Consider the following 18,146-nt stretch of genomic DNA (forward strand, 5'->3'; position numbering starts at 1 on the left):
AACACACGCACACACTGACTTGTGTTCCATTTTTGTTTATGTTGATTCTCTCTTTTACAGCTCCAGCTGAAACTGAACAACTAATGACTGCACTTTCAATCGCAACCAAGCAATACACACGTTTTGTGCATATTTACAATTCCAGTTTTGATCATGTATTTAAATATGTTGATATATTTTCTAAAAAGAGACAATTGTATTTGTAAAATACACTAATAGACTACTGTTTCAATATTATCATTATTAATATTATTAATCAGCTGTGTTATTGTGTACTACGTTTTTTTTGCTACCATCCAAGTGTACGATGTCGAAGTGTCCTGGGACAAGACACTGAACCTTAATTTGCTCCCACTGGACCTCCCATTGGTGGATGAACGTATGCAGGCTTGGGGAGTAACGGAATACATGTACCGCCGTTACGTAATCAGATTGCAAAAAAAAAAACTGTATTACATTACAGTTACAGGGGAAAAAATAATCAGATTACAGGTACATTTATTAAAAATGGGGATTACTTCGAGGGAGGGACAGAGCGAGAGAGAGAGAGAGGGACAGAGCGAGAGAGAGAGAGAGGGACAGAGCGAGAGAGAGAAGGACAGCGAGAGAGAGAGGGGCCGTTGCTACATGTGGGGGAGGTGGGAACGAACGAACTGACTAGTTGTGTCCGCCACACGCGGGCAGTTTGAAAAAGCTTCACGGGCGGGAGGAGGAAATGGCGACCGGTATTCACTGGAATTTACTTGGAGCGAAAGTTTGAGCTGAGAAGTCCAGTGGCATGCTACGCGCTGTAGCTTCTTGCTAGCTAGCCCGCTAGCCTACAACCATAATGTGAGTTACACCTTCCAAACAAATCTTCCTTCCACCAATTCACTATTTTAAACATCATACACAACATATACACGGCTAAACTTGTGACTGGGATAAAAGTTCATTTTGCAGTTGATGTCACACATCATCGTCATCCTCATTGGATGACTATCTATCTATGAGGTGTGGTTGCTTTCAATGACAGTTCGAAAACAGCGAATGACCTTCAATCAATCGCTTACATGCTTTTTAATCACACAAGGATTTTTGCTATTTGTAGGCAAATAGCAGGGGCACATTGTATAGAATAAATATTTTGGTGATATTTTTATTTCGTCTTCATGAGCATACTCAATATTGGAGTAATCCAAAAGTAATCCAGTTACATGAGTTTAATATTATGGAACTTGGATTAGGTTACTAACTACATTTTTTAGCAGGTAAATTGTATGTTAATTACATTTTAAAATTACCCTCCCAACCCTAAACATCTGGGTGGGGCTTTGTAAAGCCCTTTGGGCACTATATGGTCACTGCAAACCTTTTTTTTTTTTTAACAGCTTAATGAGCTACAGATTTGTTTTTATATGTGTGCATAGATCAATTTAATGTTTATGATTCATTGTGCTATCTGGAGACTTGCACTGTATAATTTGCTGTTGTGCACATTGTGTTTCAGCAGTCATTGAAACAAATTTTGCAAACCAGCCTGCAGGAAGGTTTAAAAAAATATATATATAATAATAATAAATAAAGTAGGCCTGTATATGTACAACACTTGATGGCTCGTCCACGCTGTGAGCCAATGGGAAGAAACGTAGTCACAGGGTGGCCATCTTGGCACAGGGCTGCGCGATAACAAACCATTAGACCTGCCAAAAATGGATGTTGTCTAACACACATCTAGAATCGCACGGGACAATCTGTGACTACATTTGCATGCACGCAATGACCTTCTGGAGCTCCTCCCCGATGGCGTTAACATCCACCACTCTCTCGTTGAGCACACTGCCCACTTATGTTATACAACACACCACTTCCTTCTTGAAGGCTCTCTTCGGGTTCCGGGAGTCCTTTTAAGTACTCGTTCATGCCGCCTTGAAGTCCTTGGACCAGGTGTCAGCGCTGTGCGCCGGACCGCAGAAAAGTATGGCCACACAGTTTGCGCAGGTCGCGATTGACAAAGCGAAGGATCCAAGACACCAGATGAGAAAGGATGGATCTCAAATTGCCTCATCACATGTTGATCGTTGAAGGAACTTTTTGGTGGGTTTCCAGTAATAGAGCACCTGTGCGACGATGAGGCCATTGCAGGCCACTGACACCACATAGGTGACCACCAGCAGGGTGTCGCCCGTTTCCTGAGGACACAAACAAAAGTGACAAATCCTTAGAGGACACAAATAATGGTTTACAGGCTAAGACTGGCACCATAAACCCAAACCATGGAAAAGTCAAAACAACTATAATTGATGTAAAATTATTCCATTTTAATTTGGCTACTTCCCATAGCAAAATGAAACACTTATCTCTGCACATATTAATTGGAAATGAGGAAAAAAAAGATAGAATGGCTTTTTAAAAATGCAAATAGGTCTCAAAAGTGAATTTAATTCAATGAGCATAAAGCCATTTCAGTTTCATGTACCTGTACCGAGGTGAAGATGCGCACGAGTGAGCCGGCAAACAATATGGTGACAGTTAGAGCGGACAACTGGCCCGTGTGTCCGTTGCGAAAGTTGGTGGCCGCTTGAATCACCTGCACACGATTAAATGGTCGTCAATTAAAGAAAATAATAATAATACATTAAAAACTACAACGCATGACGTTGACTAATCATCTCAAGGTTTGCCCAACCCTGCTGACAATGATGGCAGGCATGTTGGATGCCTGCATAGCGGTGAGCACGGATGCGGGCGGCAGTGGAGACAGCAGGACCGACAACACGCCAATGTAGAGCAGCACGAACAGCACACCTGCACACAAGATGCGTAAATGAGCAGATGGCGGCAAATGCCCATTCTCAATTTGGAGAAAGGGCCCCTGAGAGGCGGGCTACCCTACTGGATGATTCCATATTTTGTAGTGCAAAAAATATAGAGTTACCAACTACACATTTGAATCTAAATTAGAAAACAGTCATTAAAATGACATCGTACATACGAATATTCACTCATTGACGGCGAGAGACGTCAAAAATAAATTTAAACTATTTCTATTAGTTTAACATTTTTCCCCACTTTTGTTAACAAGAGTATGAAAACCTATAAAAAAAAGTATTGTACATTTAGAGCAAATATACAATTTGTGATTAATCATGAGTGAGTGATGTCATGCAATTAATTACAATTCAAAATTGTAATCGCCTCACGCCCCAAATTTTTAATAATATTTTATTTATTTATTTAAAATGGCATCAGGCGATTTTTTTTTAATTGTAATTAATTATTGCATGACTTCAATAGTTAACTCACGATTAATCACAAATGTTATATCTGTTCTAAATGTACAATAAAAAAAATCTAGGTTTTCATTCTCTTGTTAACAAAAGTGTGGGGGGGAATGTTAAGCTAATAAAAATAGTCTATATGGCAGCGAATGAGTTAACATGACATCACTATCACTGACATGACAACAAACTGATTTTTTTAAATTTTTGGGCAAAAATATTTTTTCTTCCTTTCAATTTTGCAACTTGTGTTCTTATTAATTAAAAGTCGACTTCATTCTCCAGAAATAAAAGTACTGTTTCTCAGACATGTATTTAGCCCATTGGGGGGGGGGGGGGGGGGGTGCTTGAGCAGCCCCAAAGTGATCAATAGCACCCCACAAATTTAAGAACATATACAGGTGCTCGTCAAAAAATTAGAATCCTCAAAAAGTTGAATCATTTCCGTGATTCCATTAAAAAAGTCAAACAATCAAAATGAAAATGAGGGCCACCAGACCCCAAAACAGAGCAAGCATCAAGAAAGCCTGGGCTTCTAAAAAATAAACTGTAAAATTAAATTGTGGTCCCTGAATCTATGAAAGTTTGACTTTTGGAATAGAATTACAAAAATGATTAAACTTTTCAAAGGACGTTCAAATTTTTTGACGAGCACCTGTATATAGATATATTTTTACTGCGTGTTCTTTTTAACAAGCTAGAAACGTATATCTATAATATATGTAAACCATAGAGTTAAAAATTTATATTTAAACAACAAAAATACAGTACACCCCCATTTGATTGAAAATGGGTTGATCCACCTCGACCCCTCCCACCTGTGCTTTTGCTTACACGCGGGACGTACCCCCAAACCACGACCCCCCCACCTCTCCCTCTCACTTGAAATACTCAAGTACTAAAATTCGCGCCTCCCGCCACAAAAGCCACCCTGTGCAGCCGCACATAATTGCCCATGCCAAAAACCACCACACGGCAAAAGCAAAAAGTTCTGTGTACGTTGCATTACGACCACTCTCAGAAGCAATTTGCCTAAGAAAATACTTAAGAAAATGGCATACCACTGTATTGTGATAAAAAGCCAAGGATAATAAACTCACAAGTGGCTCATTTCTTTCCAGTGCTGGTCAGGAGAAGCAACCAAGTCTCACCTCTGCCGGTTCTCCCTCCGTAGTGTTGAATGAGGAAGCCGACGGTGACCGTCTGCAGCATGACGAAGAGCGCCTCACCCCAAGCGCTGCCGTAACACACGCGACCACGAGTGAGCCAATCTCCGCCGGGCGCCGTCCCAGGTGTGACGTCAACATTGGACTGACCTGAATGGGAAGCTGTGGGCCACGCTGTAGGCCAGAGATCCCGTGATGGCGAGCAGCTCACCGAGCAGCGACAAGAAGCTCACGCCCTCGGCGTTCTTGGCGCCCAACAGTTTCATGATCTGAGGCAACTTTACTGGGGACGACAATCAATTCAAATGCACAATTTTATGCTTTGAGGTAGATTTTTTTTAAATATCATTCATTAGGGCACGAGCAGCGATCGCTGCAAGGTCCTTATTGTTTCTGTAGGAATTCTTATTCTCCGCAAAAAAAAAGAAGAAAAAATCTCATTTTTGAGACCCTAAACAATAAACGAAGATTCTAACTTTACGCACCGCTTTAAACCTGGACTGGATAAAAATCTTAAAGCATTCCCGGTTCTACGTTTCACCTAAATCTATGAAAAATGGAAGGCAAATGTAAAAGCACAAGACCAAAAATACCTTTTGGAGCCATATGCTAAACATAACAGGAAGTCCGCCATTTTGCATAGAGTTCTCTGTAATGAATTCAAATGAGTTTGATGATGTATGAGTTTGATGAGCCCAGCCGATGTAAAACCAACACCACCCCGAAATTGACCATCCAATCAGCCTTGGTCAGGATCAAAACTGCCAAAATTCAAAATAAATAAATGAACAAATGACTAAAAGTGAAAATAAAAACGGATATAAAAAATATAATTCAAATGAGGGGGCGGTCTTAAGTGTGTCTTGGGTGGTAGTCGTCCATCGCTGGAGCTCTCCATGTAAGCCAGCGAGACTTCCTTGTTCACCGAAGCCGCTCACTAGACCAATGAAAGGTGGTTTGCAACGGCGGAGTCCAACCCAAGACACGCTTAGGACCGCCTCCTATGGCAAAGCATCTGCAGCATGAAATAAATAAATGTGAGAGCAGAGCGTTTTTATCTATTCATTGATATTTAATTCTATTTATATATTTATTTTAGTATTTATTTATATATGTGTTTTTTTTCCATTTATATTAATTTTTTTATTTAATTTTTTTATTATATTTTTTATATCCGTTTTTATTTTCATTTTTAGTCATTTATTTATTTATTTAGTCATTTATTTTCAATTTTGGCAGTTCTGGTCCCCCATAAGTGCAGCTCGCCCCCTCAAAGTTCCAGCCTGGCTCAGCAAGACCCTGCTGCTGAGATAGTACTCGGACGCCCCCCTGGGGAATTTAATTACCCCGGAAATTGTTGTTGGTTGAAAAACGCGCAAACTGAATTTTACCAAGGTCAATTGAAAAGTTCTCAAAAAATTCCAGCGGTGGAAAAGCCCCTTATGTCTCTCGGCTGTCCCGGGAACACCTCGGGATCCCGCTGGAGGAGCTGATTGAAGTGGCTGGGGAGAGGGAAGTTAAAACAACAAACCCAACATTGATCCCAGGATGATGATGGTGCCCAGGCATTTGCTGAGCAGTATCTTCAGACATGGCCCTGGAAGAGAAAGCCCCACTTATTTTTGCGCTTGCATTTAGGGGTTAGTCTGGGTCAGACAGCGCGGCACGTCAATCATTACACAAACACGTTAGCTAGCCTTGCTGATGTTTTGTTTACCATCTTATGAATGCACCCGAGTGGCGTGCGAAAGATTCAGTCAGTAGGAGCACATACACACCGTCCATAAAGTTGAAGCGCAGGAAAAAGGCGTCGGAACATGATCGCGGCAGCAGATACTCCAACAAAAGCCCCTCAAAAGGATCCATCAGAGACGTCCCTTTATGCAAAAGGTTTACCTCCGCCATTTCTATTCTGTTTCAATGATTGAACATTCAAAGTTCAGTCGACTTTATCACTCACGTGCTCATTGGACCTTCAGTCATATTGTAAATAGTCAAACAAAATGCTACTTAAACTGATGGTACTCATTAAAATAAGAAAATTTGCATTGAAATTCTCAATGTGAAAATCAAGCTGCTTTTTTAAATTATACGATATCTTACTAAATAATATAAATATCTTTGGGATAACAGTTTTGTATATCATTAAAATAACAGTACTATTTATATAAAAACTACAATAATTATAGTTGATAACTCATTTGCTCCCAGAAACATAAATACGTTCTATTTTAAATATTGCCATGCTCCCAAAGACGTATTTATATGTTTTATACCTTCTTCTTTTTTTTATGCTAGAGCATACACAAGGCTTTTCTAAACTGAAAAGAATGGATGAAGCAATGGTAGTTATTACACAAACGGCCAGCAGGTGGCAGCAGAGTATAAGAGATCAACTAGGGCCATGTTGCAACAAGCTCTTTTCCCTACAGTTTTAAACAGATTTGTGAATAATGATTAAATTTAGCTATATTATAATGCGAATTGCTGCGAAACAGAAATATACTTTTTCCATATTCTGTGGGTCGAAATCCAGTAAAACAGTCGGGAGCAACGGGGGTTGCTTCAGCGAAAATGGCTGGGAGTGAATGAGATGGATGGATAATCAGAGGGTTAAAAGGTGTGGTTTTTTAGTTTTTTTTACACAATACACAGTGAGAATAGGTTATATTAGGCTGTATTTCCTTTGCTCTTATGAATTAGAAATGAATGTCCTAAAAATAATTTTTTATATAATTTCACAGCCTCAATTTATGTCAGTATTTTATTTATTATTTTTATCAAGACGTGTGCATACAGTGTGTGAACTCCACCCTTTTATACACACACACACACACACACACACACAAAGATAAAAGATTGGCTAAGCAGGGCCAATGTACAAGGTACACTAAACACACACGCAGCCGAGGGACACGTGCCACTTCCCAAAATGTTGGAACTCGGTCAAATAAGACAACAAATTAAAGTCAAGCTTAAGTTTGTACATATTTAATCTTGAACACAATCAGAATTCTTTTCAAACTGAGGAATGTTTTCATCTTCTTTCTTTTTTTCTTTTCTGGGCGTGCTTGCATTTCTTGTCAAGGTTCCCAGATACCTTGTGGTCCAAGAGTTGCTCTGGAGTTGGGCAGGCATTCTTCCTCTACTCTCTCTTCTTCCTCTTTTTCTTCTTCTTGCGCTCCGCCGAGCTGTTCCAGTAGTAGAGGACCTGCATGGCGATGATGCCGTTGCAGGCCGAGGAGATGACGTACGTGGAGGCCATCAGCGAGTCTCCCGTTTCCTACCGACACGTGCGACAAGTTCATCAATCGGAAGACCCAAAAAAAAAAAAAAAAAACTAAGAGTACTGTTTGAAGTATGTTAGAATAGTTCTATTCCAAACAAAATGGCCGCTACCTGCAGCGAGGTGAAGATGCGCGCCAGCGATCCAGCGAACAACAGGAAGACGGAAATGGCTGACAACTGGCCCGTGTGTCCGTTACGGAAGTTAGTGGCTGCCTGAATCAGCTGGGAAACAAACAACAACAAAATAAATACAGTAATTGTATTTATTCTTATCACATGTTTTTGACATCTTTTAATAGTCCTTGGAAAATGCTCGTGTATTCTCAGAACATAGATTTTAATTTAAGTTTTTGCAAGGCTTATATATCAATTCTCATAACACTGACTTTCTTTTTACCCCAAAAAGCTACAACTTTTACCCTTGTTGTATCGGCTAACTGCTGACAGCTAACGCTCGCAGATACTCACTCTTACCTTAAACTATGAAAAAATGTAAAATCCCCCCCGTATAATATCATTTTCTAGTTGGCTTAGATTTGACCATGCCTACCCTGCCAACGATGACGGCAGGCATGTTGGAGGCCTGCAAGGTGGTTACCACCGAAATGGGGGTGACTGGAGACAGCGCGGCGACCAGCAGACCAAAGTACATCATCAGAAAAAGGAAACCTGCCAAAAACAAGTTGTTATTAGAGCTTATTTTTGACACACACACACACAAAGCGTTTTCTCTCTGAATATTTTTGATTTTTTTCGTGATATACAACTTTTTCTTGTAATTGTAACACTTAAAAGTCCAAAAATTATACATCCCCCCCTCCCTTAAAATGTGTTTAAAAAATAAAGTCAGTACTCATTTAGGATTAAAACTGACTTTATACTATCTATTTCTTCATGATTTATTTTAATTTCAAAGTTACTTGTATCACATTATTATTTTTTTCTTGAAATCCAACACCCTAAAAAAGTGACTGTATGCCACTTTCTACAGAACACACATCATTTATCTTGTAATACTTTGACTTGTCACTCCATGTCTTTCAAGAATGTTCAAATATTTTAATACCTCAGTACTTTCCCTGGTAAAATCTTGACTCGCTCATATATAATCTCACCTCTCCCGCTTCTCCCCCCGTAGTGCTGAATGAGGAAGCCGATGGTGACAGTCTGCAGCATGAGAAAGAGCGCCTCACCCCAAGCGCTGCCATGACAGACACGGCCACATTTGCTTAAACGAGCCATGGCTCTGTGAACGTGTAGTCTGAACAGGGTCCCAACCTGAAAGGGAACTTGTTGGTGATGCTGTAGGCCATGGTTCCGGTGAGGGCGAGCAGTTCGAGGAGCACCGACTGGAAGCTCAGACCCTCGCCACTCTTTGCGCCCATCATCTTCAGGATCTGAGGCAGCTTCACTGCAAGTTGATCAAACGGACAGATAACATAGAGTGGACCTCCGCATATTCACGGTTCCGCTTTGTGTGGAGGTGTAAAAAATGTGCTTTACCCATCACTGATCCCAGGATGATGCCGATCCCCAGACCCTTGCTGAGTAAAATCTTTAAACATGGTACTGAAACACAAAATATGGACAAAACATGATACAGTCTTCAGCAAGAACAGCAGGTGGTGCTACTACTGCTGGGATATCTATAAAAAAAAAATCCCAGCAAAATGAATAACAGAATAGAGCATGCAATCCAAAAGACAACATCCCCAAAATGGTGCGCGTGTTTTTTTTTTTTAATTCTCCATTATCTCTCTACAGGTCCGGTGAAACTGAACGAGCGGCTGTTTAAGAGACGAGAAAAACATTCACACTTGCCACCTACTGTCTAGAAAATTGAAGTTGAGAAAAAGCTCGTCGTAGCACGATTCTGGTATCAAATACGTCAATAAGACGCCTTTAAAAGGGTCCATGAACGAGGAAGCTTTCTCGACAATGACTTCTTCCGCCATTGTTCTGCGGAGACGTCACGTGACAACGCGTGTTACGCCTTAAAACAGTCCGTCAAAAAAATAGCAACGACGCATAACATTTCCGAGTGGAAATAAACATTAAATTATGGTATTTATGGAGAATTCTAATATGCATTAACATACGGGCTTTGTAGAAAAAAATGCTCTGAAACTATGAATGGCTGGCACGACAACTGCTCTTACGAAACGGTGAGAAACAAATTTCGGTTTTCACATGTTCGCGGAACGACACCGTCGCTTACTGATTACGTCACCCATGAGCCTGGCCCCTTTACGAGCAATTTGAAGACGAAAACGACATAATCTGTTATGAAAATGGCCTTCGATGCTGACAACAGCGATATGTTTGATTGTATTCTCATGGCGGATGAAAAATTCCGTGGGGAAGGCTACCAAGAAGGTTTCCAGAAAGGGACCTACCAAGGTTTGCAGACTGGCCGCAGACACGGAGCTTCTCACGGGGCTAAACTGTCGACGGAGATTTCCTTCTATCACGGATTTGCCGTTACGTGGAAATGTCTTCTTCAGGACGGATCAGACCCCAAACTCAGAAAACGTGTCAAAGCCATTGAGTCGTTTCTGAGTTTGATCCAAAATTCCAGCTGTGATGACCCAAAATCTGCAAAACTGCAGGAGGTAATGGAGAAACTTCGATGCAAATTCAAACAGGTCTGCTCCATGCTCAGCATCCATACTGACTTCAAGGATTACACCAAAACGTCTCAAGGAGCTACTTTTTAATCTTGACAAGATTTGAGTGGCCAACACAAACACGACGGTTGGATTACACGGAAACACCAGGATGGAGACGTGAAGCTTTTCTTACGTCTATGTTAGTTTTTTTCATTTTTATAAATGTTTCCGTTTTATTGTTATATTCAAAACTACGTACTCTTGAATTTGCAATCTTACAAAATACTGTATAAATGAGGAAGAGCGACAAATCATTTTGAGTGGCACCTGCATCCAAAATGTCTCCGCTAGATGGTGGCATAGGCAGACAAATTGATGAGTTGTGGTTCAAAACGATCATATGAAGTACAGCAACATACCACAACTCGGATTGACAGAGTGGTTTGTTTGTATTCATTTTGTATCATACACTCTTCTTAAACCAATATTATTTGTTCAATATTTTTTCCACAAATTCCAAACTGTACGTTTTAATTATGCGACAGTCATGACGTCATTACTGGCGCGCCCGAGTAAGTTGAATGGCTTCTGTTGCTGACGTTAAAAAAATTGCTCTGCGTGCAACTCAGCTGGACTTTCCCGGAAAGCCGTACTCGGTTTCTGTCCTGAAGGTGGGCTACTACCACCCGCAGCCGGACGGAACGTTTCGGGCAGATGGAACCGTCACGCTCGTCACGGGGCCCGGCAACAACATCCTCGTGGACACCGGCGGGCCTTGGACCAGAGACTTTCTCGTGGAGAGCCTCCGGAAAAAGGGGCTGGAGCCCGGTGACATCCACTTGGTCGTGGGGACTCACGGACATTCTGACCACGTGGGGAATCTCAATCTTTTCCCGTCCGCTGTCGTCATTGTAGGACATGACGTCAGCCGAGGGGACGTGTATCGGCCCAATAAGATGGCAGAGGGGCACGCGCACGTCGTGGACGAGCACGTAAGCGACGTTCAATGTGTTTTATTAAATTAAATGGAAATATAGGATGACATATGTCTGTGTGAGTGTCTCGGTGTCAGCTGTGGGCAACAGCAGCTCCTGCGTGATGCTATTCTCACGTTGTTTCTATTTGCCACAATTATAACTTCAATTCTATTTTGATTTTAAATGTATTTTTGGTGTAGTTTTCAATACATACCTTACACCTCACGTGTGTGTGTGTGTTCCAGGTGTGTGTGATTCCCAGCCCGGGCCACAGCGGACAGGACGTGAGCGTCAAGGTGAAGGGAACATCGGCAGGTACGGTTCTCGTGGCGGGGGACCTCTTCGACTGCTGCGACGACGACGACACTTGGCGGGACTTGAGTTTGAACCCCGCCGTGCAGGAGACGAGCCGCCAAAAAGCGCTCGGCACGGCTGACGTCATCATTCCGGGTCACGGCCTCCCGTTTCGGGTCCTTCGAAATTCCTGAAACCAGGAATCAGTTGCTTGCATTGATTGACATTACACATTGTAATATACAGTAAACATATTGCAATTCACAATAGAAGACCTTTGTTCATACTACTTACTTGTGTGTTTGTCCCATATGGAATTAATCAATAAATGATATTCAGAATAAAATATTTTGATGCCCTCAGTACGATGTTCTTAAAAAACAAAAAACTTAATTTTATGAGGATTAAACTGGAATTTTGGCAAATCGAAAGGAAATCATTTACAGGACCGATTGACACATTTATGAGAAATAAACCATAATTTCATGGAATTATAATATGAAAACCAGTTTGTAATTTTACAAGATAAAATGAATTTGTGAGAATGAAATTAAATGTTCACAATGCTACTATAGATGAAACATGTATTTTACAATAAAACTTGTTAGATACAAACTTGTACTTGGTAAGGATTAAGTCGTACTTCAAATGAAAATATTACAGGAATAAATTTGTCATTTTAAAGGTAAAACATAATTTGCTGGAATGTAATGAGCATGTCATACCAAACAGTTCATTTTATCAGAGAAAAAGTTGTAAAATGTTACCTCGTAAAATGATCAAATACGTAAATGAACAAGAATCAAGTTCAGATTTGCGAGAATGAAGTGCAAATGTTACACAAATTGGTTTGAATCTTTATGAGAAAAAAAGTTGTGAAACTTTAATGCCTTGTCATACTAATATGACGACTTGTCCTCTTAAAATGAAAAATACAAGTATAATTTTAGCTTGAAACAGTTATGACTCTTTGTAGCTAAGCTACAGCCGTGCTATCGAGCGAAACCTCTTCTCAGGCAACCTGAACAGTCCAGATGCAAATCAATAGATAAAATATAGACATATATTGTGAGATATTTTTTTTCTCTTCTAGAACATTACATCGTCATTCCTGTGAGATTTTCTGCTTGACTTCCAACTTATTTGATCTGTCTGTCATTTTGCAAACTGGTCCTTATGACATTATCATATTTTTACCCCACCACCACCCATCCAACTCTTTCAGCAGAGTGGTGGTGCCAGGCGCGGAGTATTGTTTACATAACCGGGACTAATAACCTCAGCGTGTGAGTCAGGTGTGGACACACCCTTACATCTAGATAGCGCCATAATTCACTGATAAGATCATCAAATTACAACATGCGCACAAACATGTACCGCCACCACCCCACCAACTGATCTCGGCAGTTGTTTGCATATTGCGCAATGCCATTAAACGACTAGTTCCAAACGTTTTTGGGAGACGTAGGATTTTTATTTTGATGTGGTAAAAATGGTGGTCTAAATTTTTTTTTTTTCATGGCATTAAAATTTGATTCTCATAATAGACTTACATTTTTAAACATAAAATTGCCTTTTTTTTTCTATAATTTTCACTTAATTTTTGTAAATTAAGGTTTTTTTTGCAATTTCATTTATTTGAAAAAGTGTTTTAATTTTCAAGAATGTTTAAAAAACAAAAAAAACTTCTAATAGCCTATTTTTTCCATCAGTCTAAATGTAAACAATTAAGACTTCTTGAGAAACCAAATGTTGTAGTATCCTGTTTTTTTACATAATATTATGACTGTTTTGACTGTTTTTTAATCTTCCGTTTTCTCTTTTCTTCTGATCAAAACCATTAAACTATCCATTTAGTCCCAGAATAATTCTGACTTGATTTTCGTAAAATGTTTTCTATCTTTTTTTCTTCTTCAGAAAATGCCCTCTTAATTCTGTAGAATTAAATAAAAATTATGATAGACCTCACATTAAATGACCAATTTATTATTGTAATATTTGACTTTTTTTCCCAACTTTTAACTCATTCACTGCCAATGACGGCTATAGACGTCAAAAATTCATTTAAACTATTTATATTAGTTTTTTCCACTTTTGTTAACAAGAGTATGAAAACCTAAAAAAATATATTGTACATTTAGAACAGACATCAAATTTGTGATTAATCGAGTTAACTAGCGAAGTCATGCGATTAATTACGAAAAAATTTAATCGCCTGACGCCACAAATTTTTAATAATATTTTGTTCTTTAAAAAAAAAAAAGTAATTTTATTTTTGTTTTTATTTTTAATTATCTTTTCTTTTTTTTCTTTAAAAAAAAATTGAGGCGTCAGACGATTAAAAATTGTAATCATAATTAATCGCATTACTTCACTAGTTAATTCACAATTAATCACAAATTGTATATCTGTTCTAAATGTACAATAAAAAAAACATTCTAGGTTTTCATACTCTTGTTAACAAAAGTGGGAAAAAATGTTAAACTAATAGAAATAGAAAACGTCTATAGCCGTCAATGGCAGTGAATGAGTTACTATTCAAATATTTTTCTTTATTGTATGTATTATTGGAAAGGAAAAAGGCGCAAAGCAAACAAAACAGACTGTTATGACTGTCATGGTAATACTGGCCATCCACACTCCCATAACATAAAGTCCAGGCCATAAAATGTCTAATCATTCTGTGTGCGCGCTTATCACCGATAGTTCCACCTTTTTCCACACCCACCCACCCACCCACACACTGGAGGACAAATCCTATATATAGTAATATACCTGACACAGGAATCCCCTCTGTGTTATTTTGTGCGTTCACCTGCAAACATGTGTACGGGAGCGTGCGCCAAGGTCATTGCTGTGCCCCTCTACATCCTGGCATTGGTGTCCATCATCTGCAACATCGTGCTCTTCTTCCCTGACCTCAAGACCGAGTATGCAGACTCAGATCGGGATGGACAACCCAGGATCACTGAGGAGGTTAAATACATGGGAGGAGTGATCGGAGGAGGAATAATGGTGAGCGGCTGAATACGCGAGAACCAAAATGGCAAGACTTCTTTGGTGGTTTCCATAATGGGTGCTTGTGACTTTTTTTTGTGGCTCTGCTCATGACTATGGCTATTAAATTCAATGTTGCCAAGTAAAAGTATAGCTTTGGGAGCTGAATTTGCAAGTGTTTTATTGAATCATTAAGCTCCGCCCACACGCAATGTCATTTTTTTTTTAAAGGTAGAGTTTATAAATTTAAAAATAATTTTTTTTGTCATGAATTGACATAACTATTACCTGCGAAAAAAAATCTGTGCCTTCATATGTAAGTAACCGCCCCGACAGACAGAAAGGCATGACTTATAATGTCAATAGCGTTGCACATCTGCGGGAACACTGACGCAGCCTTGCAAAGATAAACTTCAAACTGATAACATTTAGTGTTTCGAAAAAAGCGATTTTACGGGGTCACAATGTAAAAGGTCGGCGTGAAAAGAAATCTTTTTATATTAAAAAAAAACGTCCCCTTTTTTATTGCCCATCCGTGAAGAATGAAGAATATGTGCATCGAATTTGGTAGAAATCGGACAAAATTCAACTTGTTCACATTTGAGGCACCCCTGGAAAGGGTGAAAATGGCTACTTTCTTACAAAATGGCCGACTTCCTTTGTGTTTTTTCTGTGAGGGTTCTAGACTTTTTTGAGGGTATTCTCATGATAGAAACTGTCTCTGACCTAAAAGATGTCTTTGAGGCACCCCTGGTGACTCCAAATGGGCACATGGAATCAAAACGGCAATTTTTCTTTGTGCTTTCCGGTTTCGAGACTGACTCGAAAATTCCATCCTCTGAACACAAATGTCATTTTTTTTCTTTTTCTTTAAATACCATGTGCCTTCTGTTGCTACTTCTATCTGATAGGTCCTCATTCCCGCCATCCACATTCACCTGACCAGTTCTGGCAAATGCTGTGCCAACCGCTGCGGGGTAAGTGCAAAACAAAGCGGCAGTTTTTAATGCAACGAAAAAGCTTTTGACACGAGGTCACTCCGTGCAGATGTTCCTGTCCATCGGTTTTGCGGCCGTCGGCGTGGCGGGGGCCGTGTACAGCCTGAGCGTGGCCGCTCTTGGCCTTTCCAATGGGCCGCTGTGCTTCTGGAGCAATATGCAAAATCCCTTTCCAAGATGGGGGATTCCCTTTGCGAACAGGTATCCGTCGGTTCGATGCTTTACACGGAATGATTTTATAATAGTTGAAAAAAAGTTGGACAAAAGATGACATCACACCCGCGTTGACCGCCAAATGACTGCCAACCATCCCTCTATTATTTGTCTTTGCAGCAGCGGGAGCTACCTGACGGAAAAGCACATGTGGAATTGGTGCATCATCCCCGAGGGTGTCGTTGAATTCAACGTGGGGCTGTTCTCCACCCTATTGGTGGCGGCCTGCATTGAACTCATCCTCTGCTCCATTCAAATGATCAACGGGCTATTCGGATGCATCTGTGGCACCTGTTCCGGAAAAGAGGTAGGGGCCAGGGCTCCCTTTTGGGCACCCTTTCATACTAAGCATATCACATTAGTGGAGATGATTGTACTAATTAGTGGACGAATTGGGGTATTGAAACTCCCGCTAATACCGCATCGCATTCGTTTACCGATGGCATCACGATACAGTGCTTTCATTATTATGAACTCATTCACTGCCATTGACGGCTATGGACGTCAAAAATTCATTTGAACTATTTCTATTAGTTTAAAATTTGTTCCCACTTTTGTATGAAACAGGAGTATGAAAACCTAGGGGGGAAAAATAATTGTACACTTACAACAGATATGAAATTTGTGATTAATTGTGAGTTAACTTAGTGAAGTCATGCGATTAATTATGATTAAAAATATATAATCATCTGCCGCCCCGAATTTTTAATAATCTTTTCTTTAAGAAAAAGAAGAAAAGATTATAAAAAAATGTTTAAAAAAATAATTAAAAATACTTTTATTTTATTTTTATTAAAATTCAGGCGATTACAATTTTCGTAATTAATGGTATGACTTCACTAGACTCACGATTAATCATCAATTTTATATCTGTTCTAAATACACAATCTTTTTTTCTAGATTTTCATACTCAACAAAAAAAAAACTTAACAGAAGTGGAAAAAAATGTTAAACTAATAGAAATAGTTCTAATGATTTGTTGACGTCTATAGCAATGAATGAGTTCATTTACTGGAAGAAAAACTATGATATATCTATTTGAGGTAAGAATGAACTAAATTACTTCAATTGTGACATCATGACATTTGGCCAAAGCTGATATGATGACAGAGTAACTTGTAAAATTATATTGTGATATTTTGACAATGATATCTACAATATATCAGTGTCTTAATGACATCGCCATATCTAATCAACGGGAACACGATACAGTTACGCAATATGTGGATGTACTTGAAGACAAAAATCAATACATGATGGCATTGTAAGACATCGAAAAATGGCGCAGACTGCAATATGACGATAATAATCATGAATGACGTCTGCATGTGTCTTTCAACAGTAAACCAGACGAGGCAAACTCTCGAAGATGAGATGACCTAAATCGATGCCAGCGAACATATTGACTTCAAATCCATTTTGCAATTGAAAATAGACAGTTTGGAAAATCGTTATTACGCCATGGAGGCCCTCCTATCACTCGAGCATGTGATTCCTTTTACGCCTTTCCATGACTGACCTGCTCATAGCATATCATAGCTATGCTACATTACTGTCTGTGTGTGTACGTGTTTGAACATATTTTGTAATAAAGCTCATAATGAACACGGCCGCTTCATGTTTGATGCTGAAAATCGTTCAAGAACGTTACTTCAAGGAGCGGGGCAAAATAGGGAGACACTTTTTAACCCATTCACTGCCATTGACGGCTATAGACGTCAAAAATTCATTTGAACTATTTCTATTAGTTGAAAAAAAAATCCACTTTTGTTAACAAGAGTGTGAAAACCTTTTTAAATTTAACATTTAGAACATATATAAAATGTGTGATTAATTGTGAGTTAACTAGTGAAGTAATGCGATTAATTCCATTTAAAATTGTAATTTTTTCTTTCTTTTTTAATTGCATCAGGCGATTAATTTTTTAAAATTGTAATTAAGCACATAACTTAATAATAATTAACTCACAATTAATCAATAATTTTATATCTGTTCTAAATATAAAATATATATTTTTTTAGGTTTTCATACTCTTATTAACAAAAGTGGAAAAAGTGTTAAACGAATAGAAATAGTTAAAATAAAATGTTGACGTCTATAGCCATCAATGGCAGTGAATGAGTTAAATGTCTTATTTAAGGAAGGAAGGAAATGTTCTTATGTTTTTTTCATGCTAAAGCATACAGAACGCTTTGATGCAGCCTCAACTGCACAGAATAGAAGAAAAAAAGAAGGAAGTTATTACAAAAACGGCCAGCAGGTGGCAGCAGAGCAAAACCAGGGCCATGTTGGGGAAAAAAGCTAATTTACTCACAATTCTAAATAGATTTGTAAATAATGATGA

General features: G+C 39.2%; 5 protein-coding genes across 5 annotated transcripts; 3 read left to right on the forward strand and 2 right to left on the reverse strand.

Annotated features, from left to right (window-relative positions):
• Positions 1–19: 19 nt before the first annotated feature.
• Positions 20–6,331, reverse strand: LOC147159907 (mannose-P-dolichol utilization defect 1 protein-like). The gene is made up of 7 exons (XM_086060148.1): positions 6,205–6,331; positions 5,958–6,023; positions 4,577–4,709; positions 4,412–4,497; positions 2,669–2,787; positions 2,459–2,569; positions 20–2,171 (listed from the first exon to the last, which is right to left on the reverse strand). The coding sequence occupies exons 1-7, from the start codon at positions 6,329–6,331 to the stop codon at positions 2,034–2,036; spliced, it is 780 nt and encodes a 259-aa protein (XP_085916274.1). The 3' UTR covers positions 20–2,033.
• A 1,070-nt stretch (positions 6,332–7,401) lies between these two features.
• On the reverse strand, positions 7,402–9,890 carry mpdu1b (mannose-P-dolichol utilization defect 1b). The gene is made up of 7 exons (XM_086060091.1): positions 9,543–9,890; positions 9,218–9,283; positions 8,993–9,125; positions 8,830–8,915; positions 8,265–8,383; positions 7,826–7,936; positions 7,402–7,709 (listed from the first exon to the last, which is right to left on the reverse strand). The coding sequence occupies exons 1-7, from the start codon at positions 9,667–9,669 to the stop codon at positions 7,572–7,574; spliced, it is 780 nt and encodes a 259-aa protein (XP_085916217.1). The 5' UTR covers positions 9,670–9,890; the 3' UTR covers positions 7,402–7,571.
• Positions 9,731–10,431, forward strand: lto1 (LTO1 maturation factor of ABCE1). The gene has a single exon (XM_086060093.1). The coding sequence runs from the start codon at positions 10,000–10,002 to the stop codon at positions 10,429–10,431; it is 432 nt and encodes a 143-aa protein (XP_085916219.1). The 5' UTR covers positions 9,731–9,999.
• A 465-nt stretch (positions 10,432–10,896) lies between these two features.
• On the forward strand, positions 10,897–13,504 carry mblac1 (metallo-beta-lactamase domain containing 1). The gene is made up of 2 exons (XM_086060092.1): positions 10,897–11,315; positions 11,546–13,504. Exons 1-2 carry the CDS (start codon positions 10,905–10,907, stop codon positions 11,786–11,788), a joined length of 654 nt encoding a protein of 217 aa, XP_085916218.1. The 5' UTR covers positions 10,897–10,904; the 3' UTR covers positions 11,789–13,504.
• An 887-nt stretch (positions 13,505–14,391) lies between these two features.
• tm4sf21b (transmembrane 4 L six family member 21b) lies at positions 14,392–17,320 on the forward strand. The gene is made up of 5 exons (XM_086059747.1): positions 14,392–14,609; positions 15,503–15,568; positions 15,639–15,790; positions 15,923–16,109; positions 17,145–17,320. The coding sequence occupies exons 1-5, from the start codon at positions 14,418–14,420 to the stop codon at positions 17,145–17,147; spliced, it is 600 nt and encodes a 199-aa protein (XP_085915873.1). The 5' UTR covers positions 14,392–14,417; the 3' UTR covers positions 17,148–17,320.
• Positions 17,321–18,146: the final 826 nt, after the last annotated feature.

Source organism: Leptonotus elevatus, chromosome 17 (assembly GCF_054856555.1).
Source record: "Leptonotus elevatus isolate MCC_2025b chromosome 17, RoL_Lele_1.0, whole genome shotgun sequence".
Lineage (NCBI taxonomy): Eukaryota > Metazoa > Chordata > Actinopteri > Syngnathiformes > Syngnathidae > Leptonotus > Leptonotus elevatus.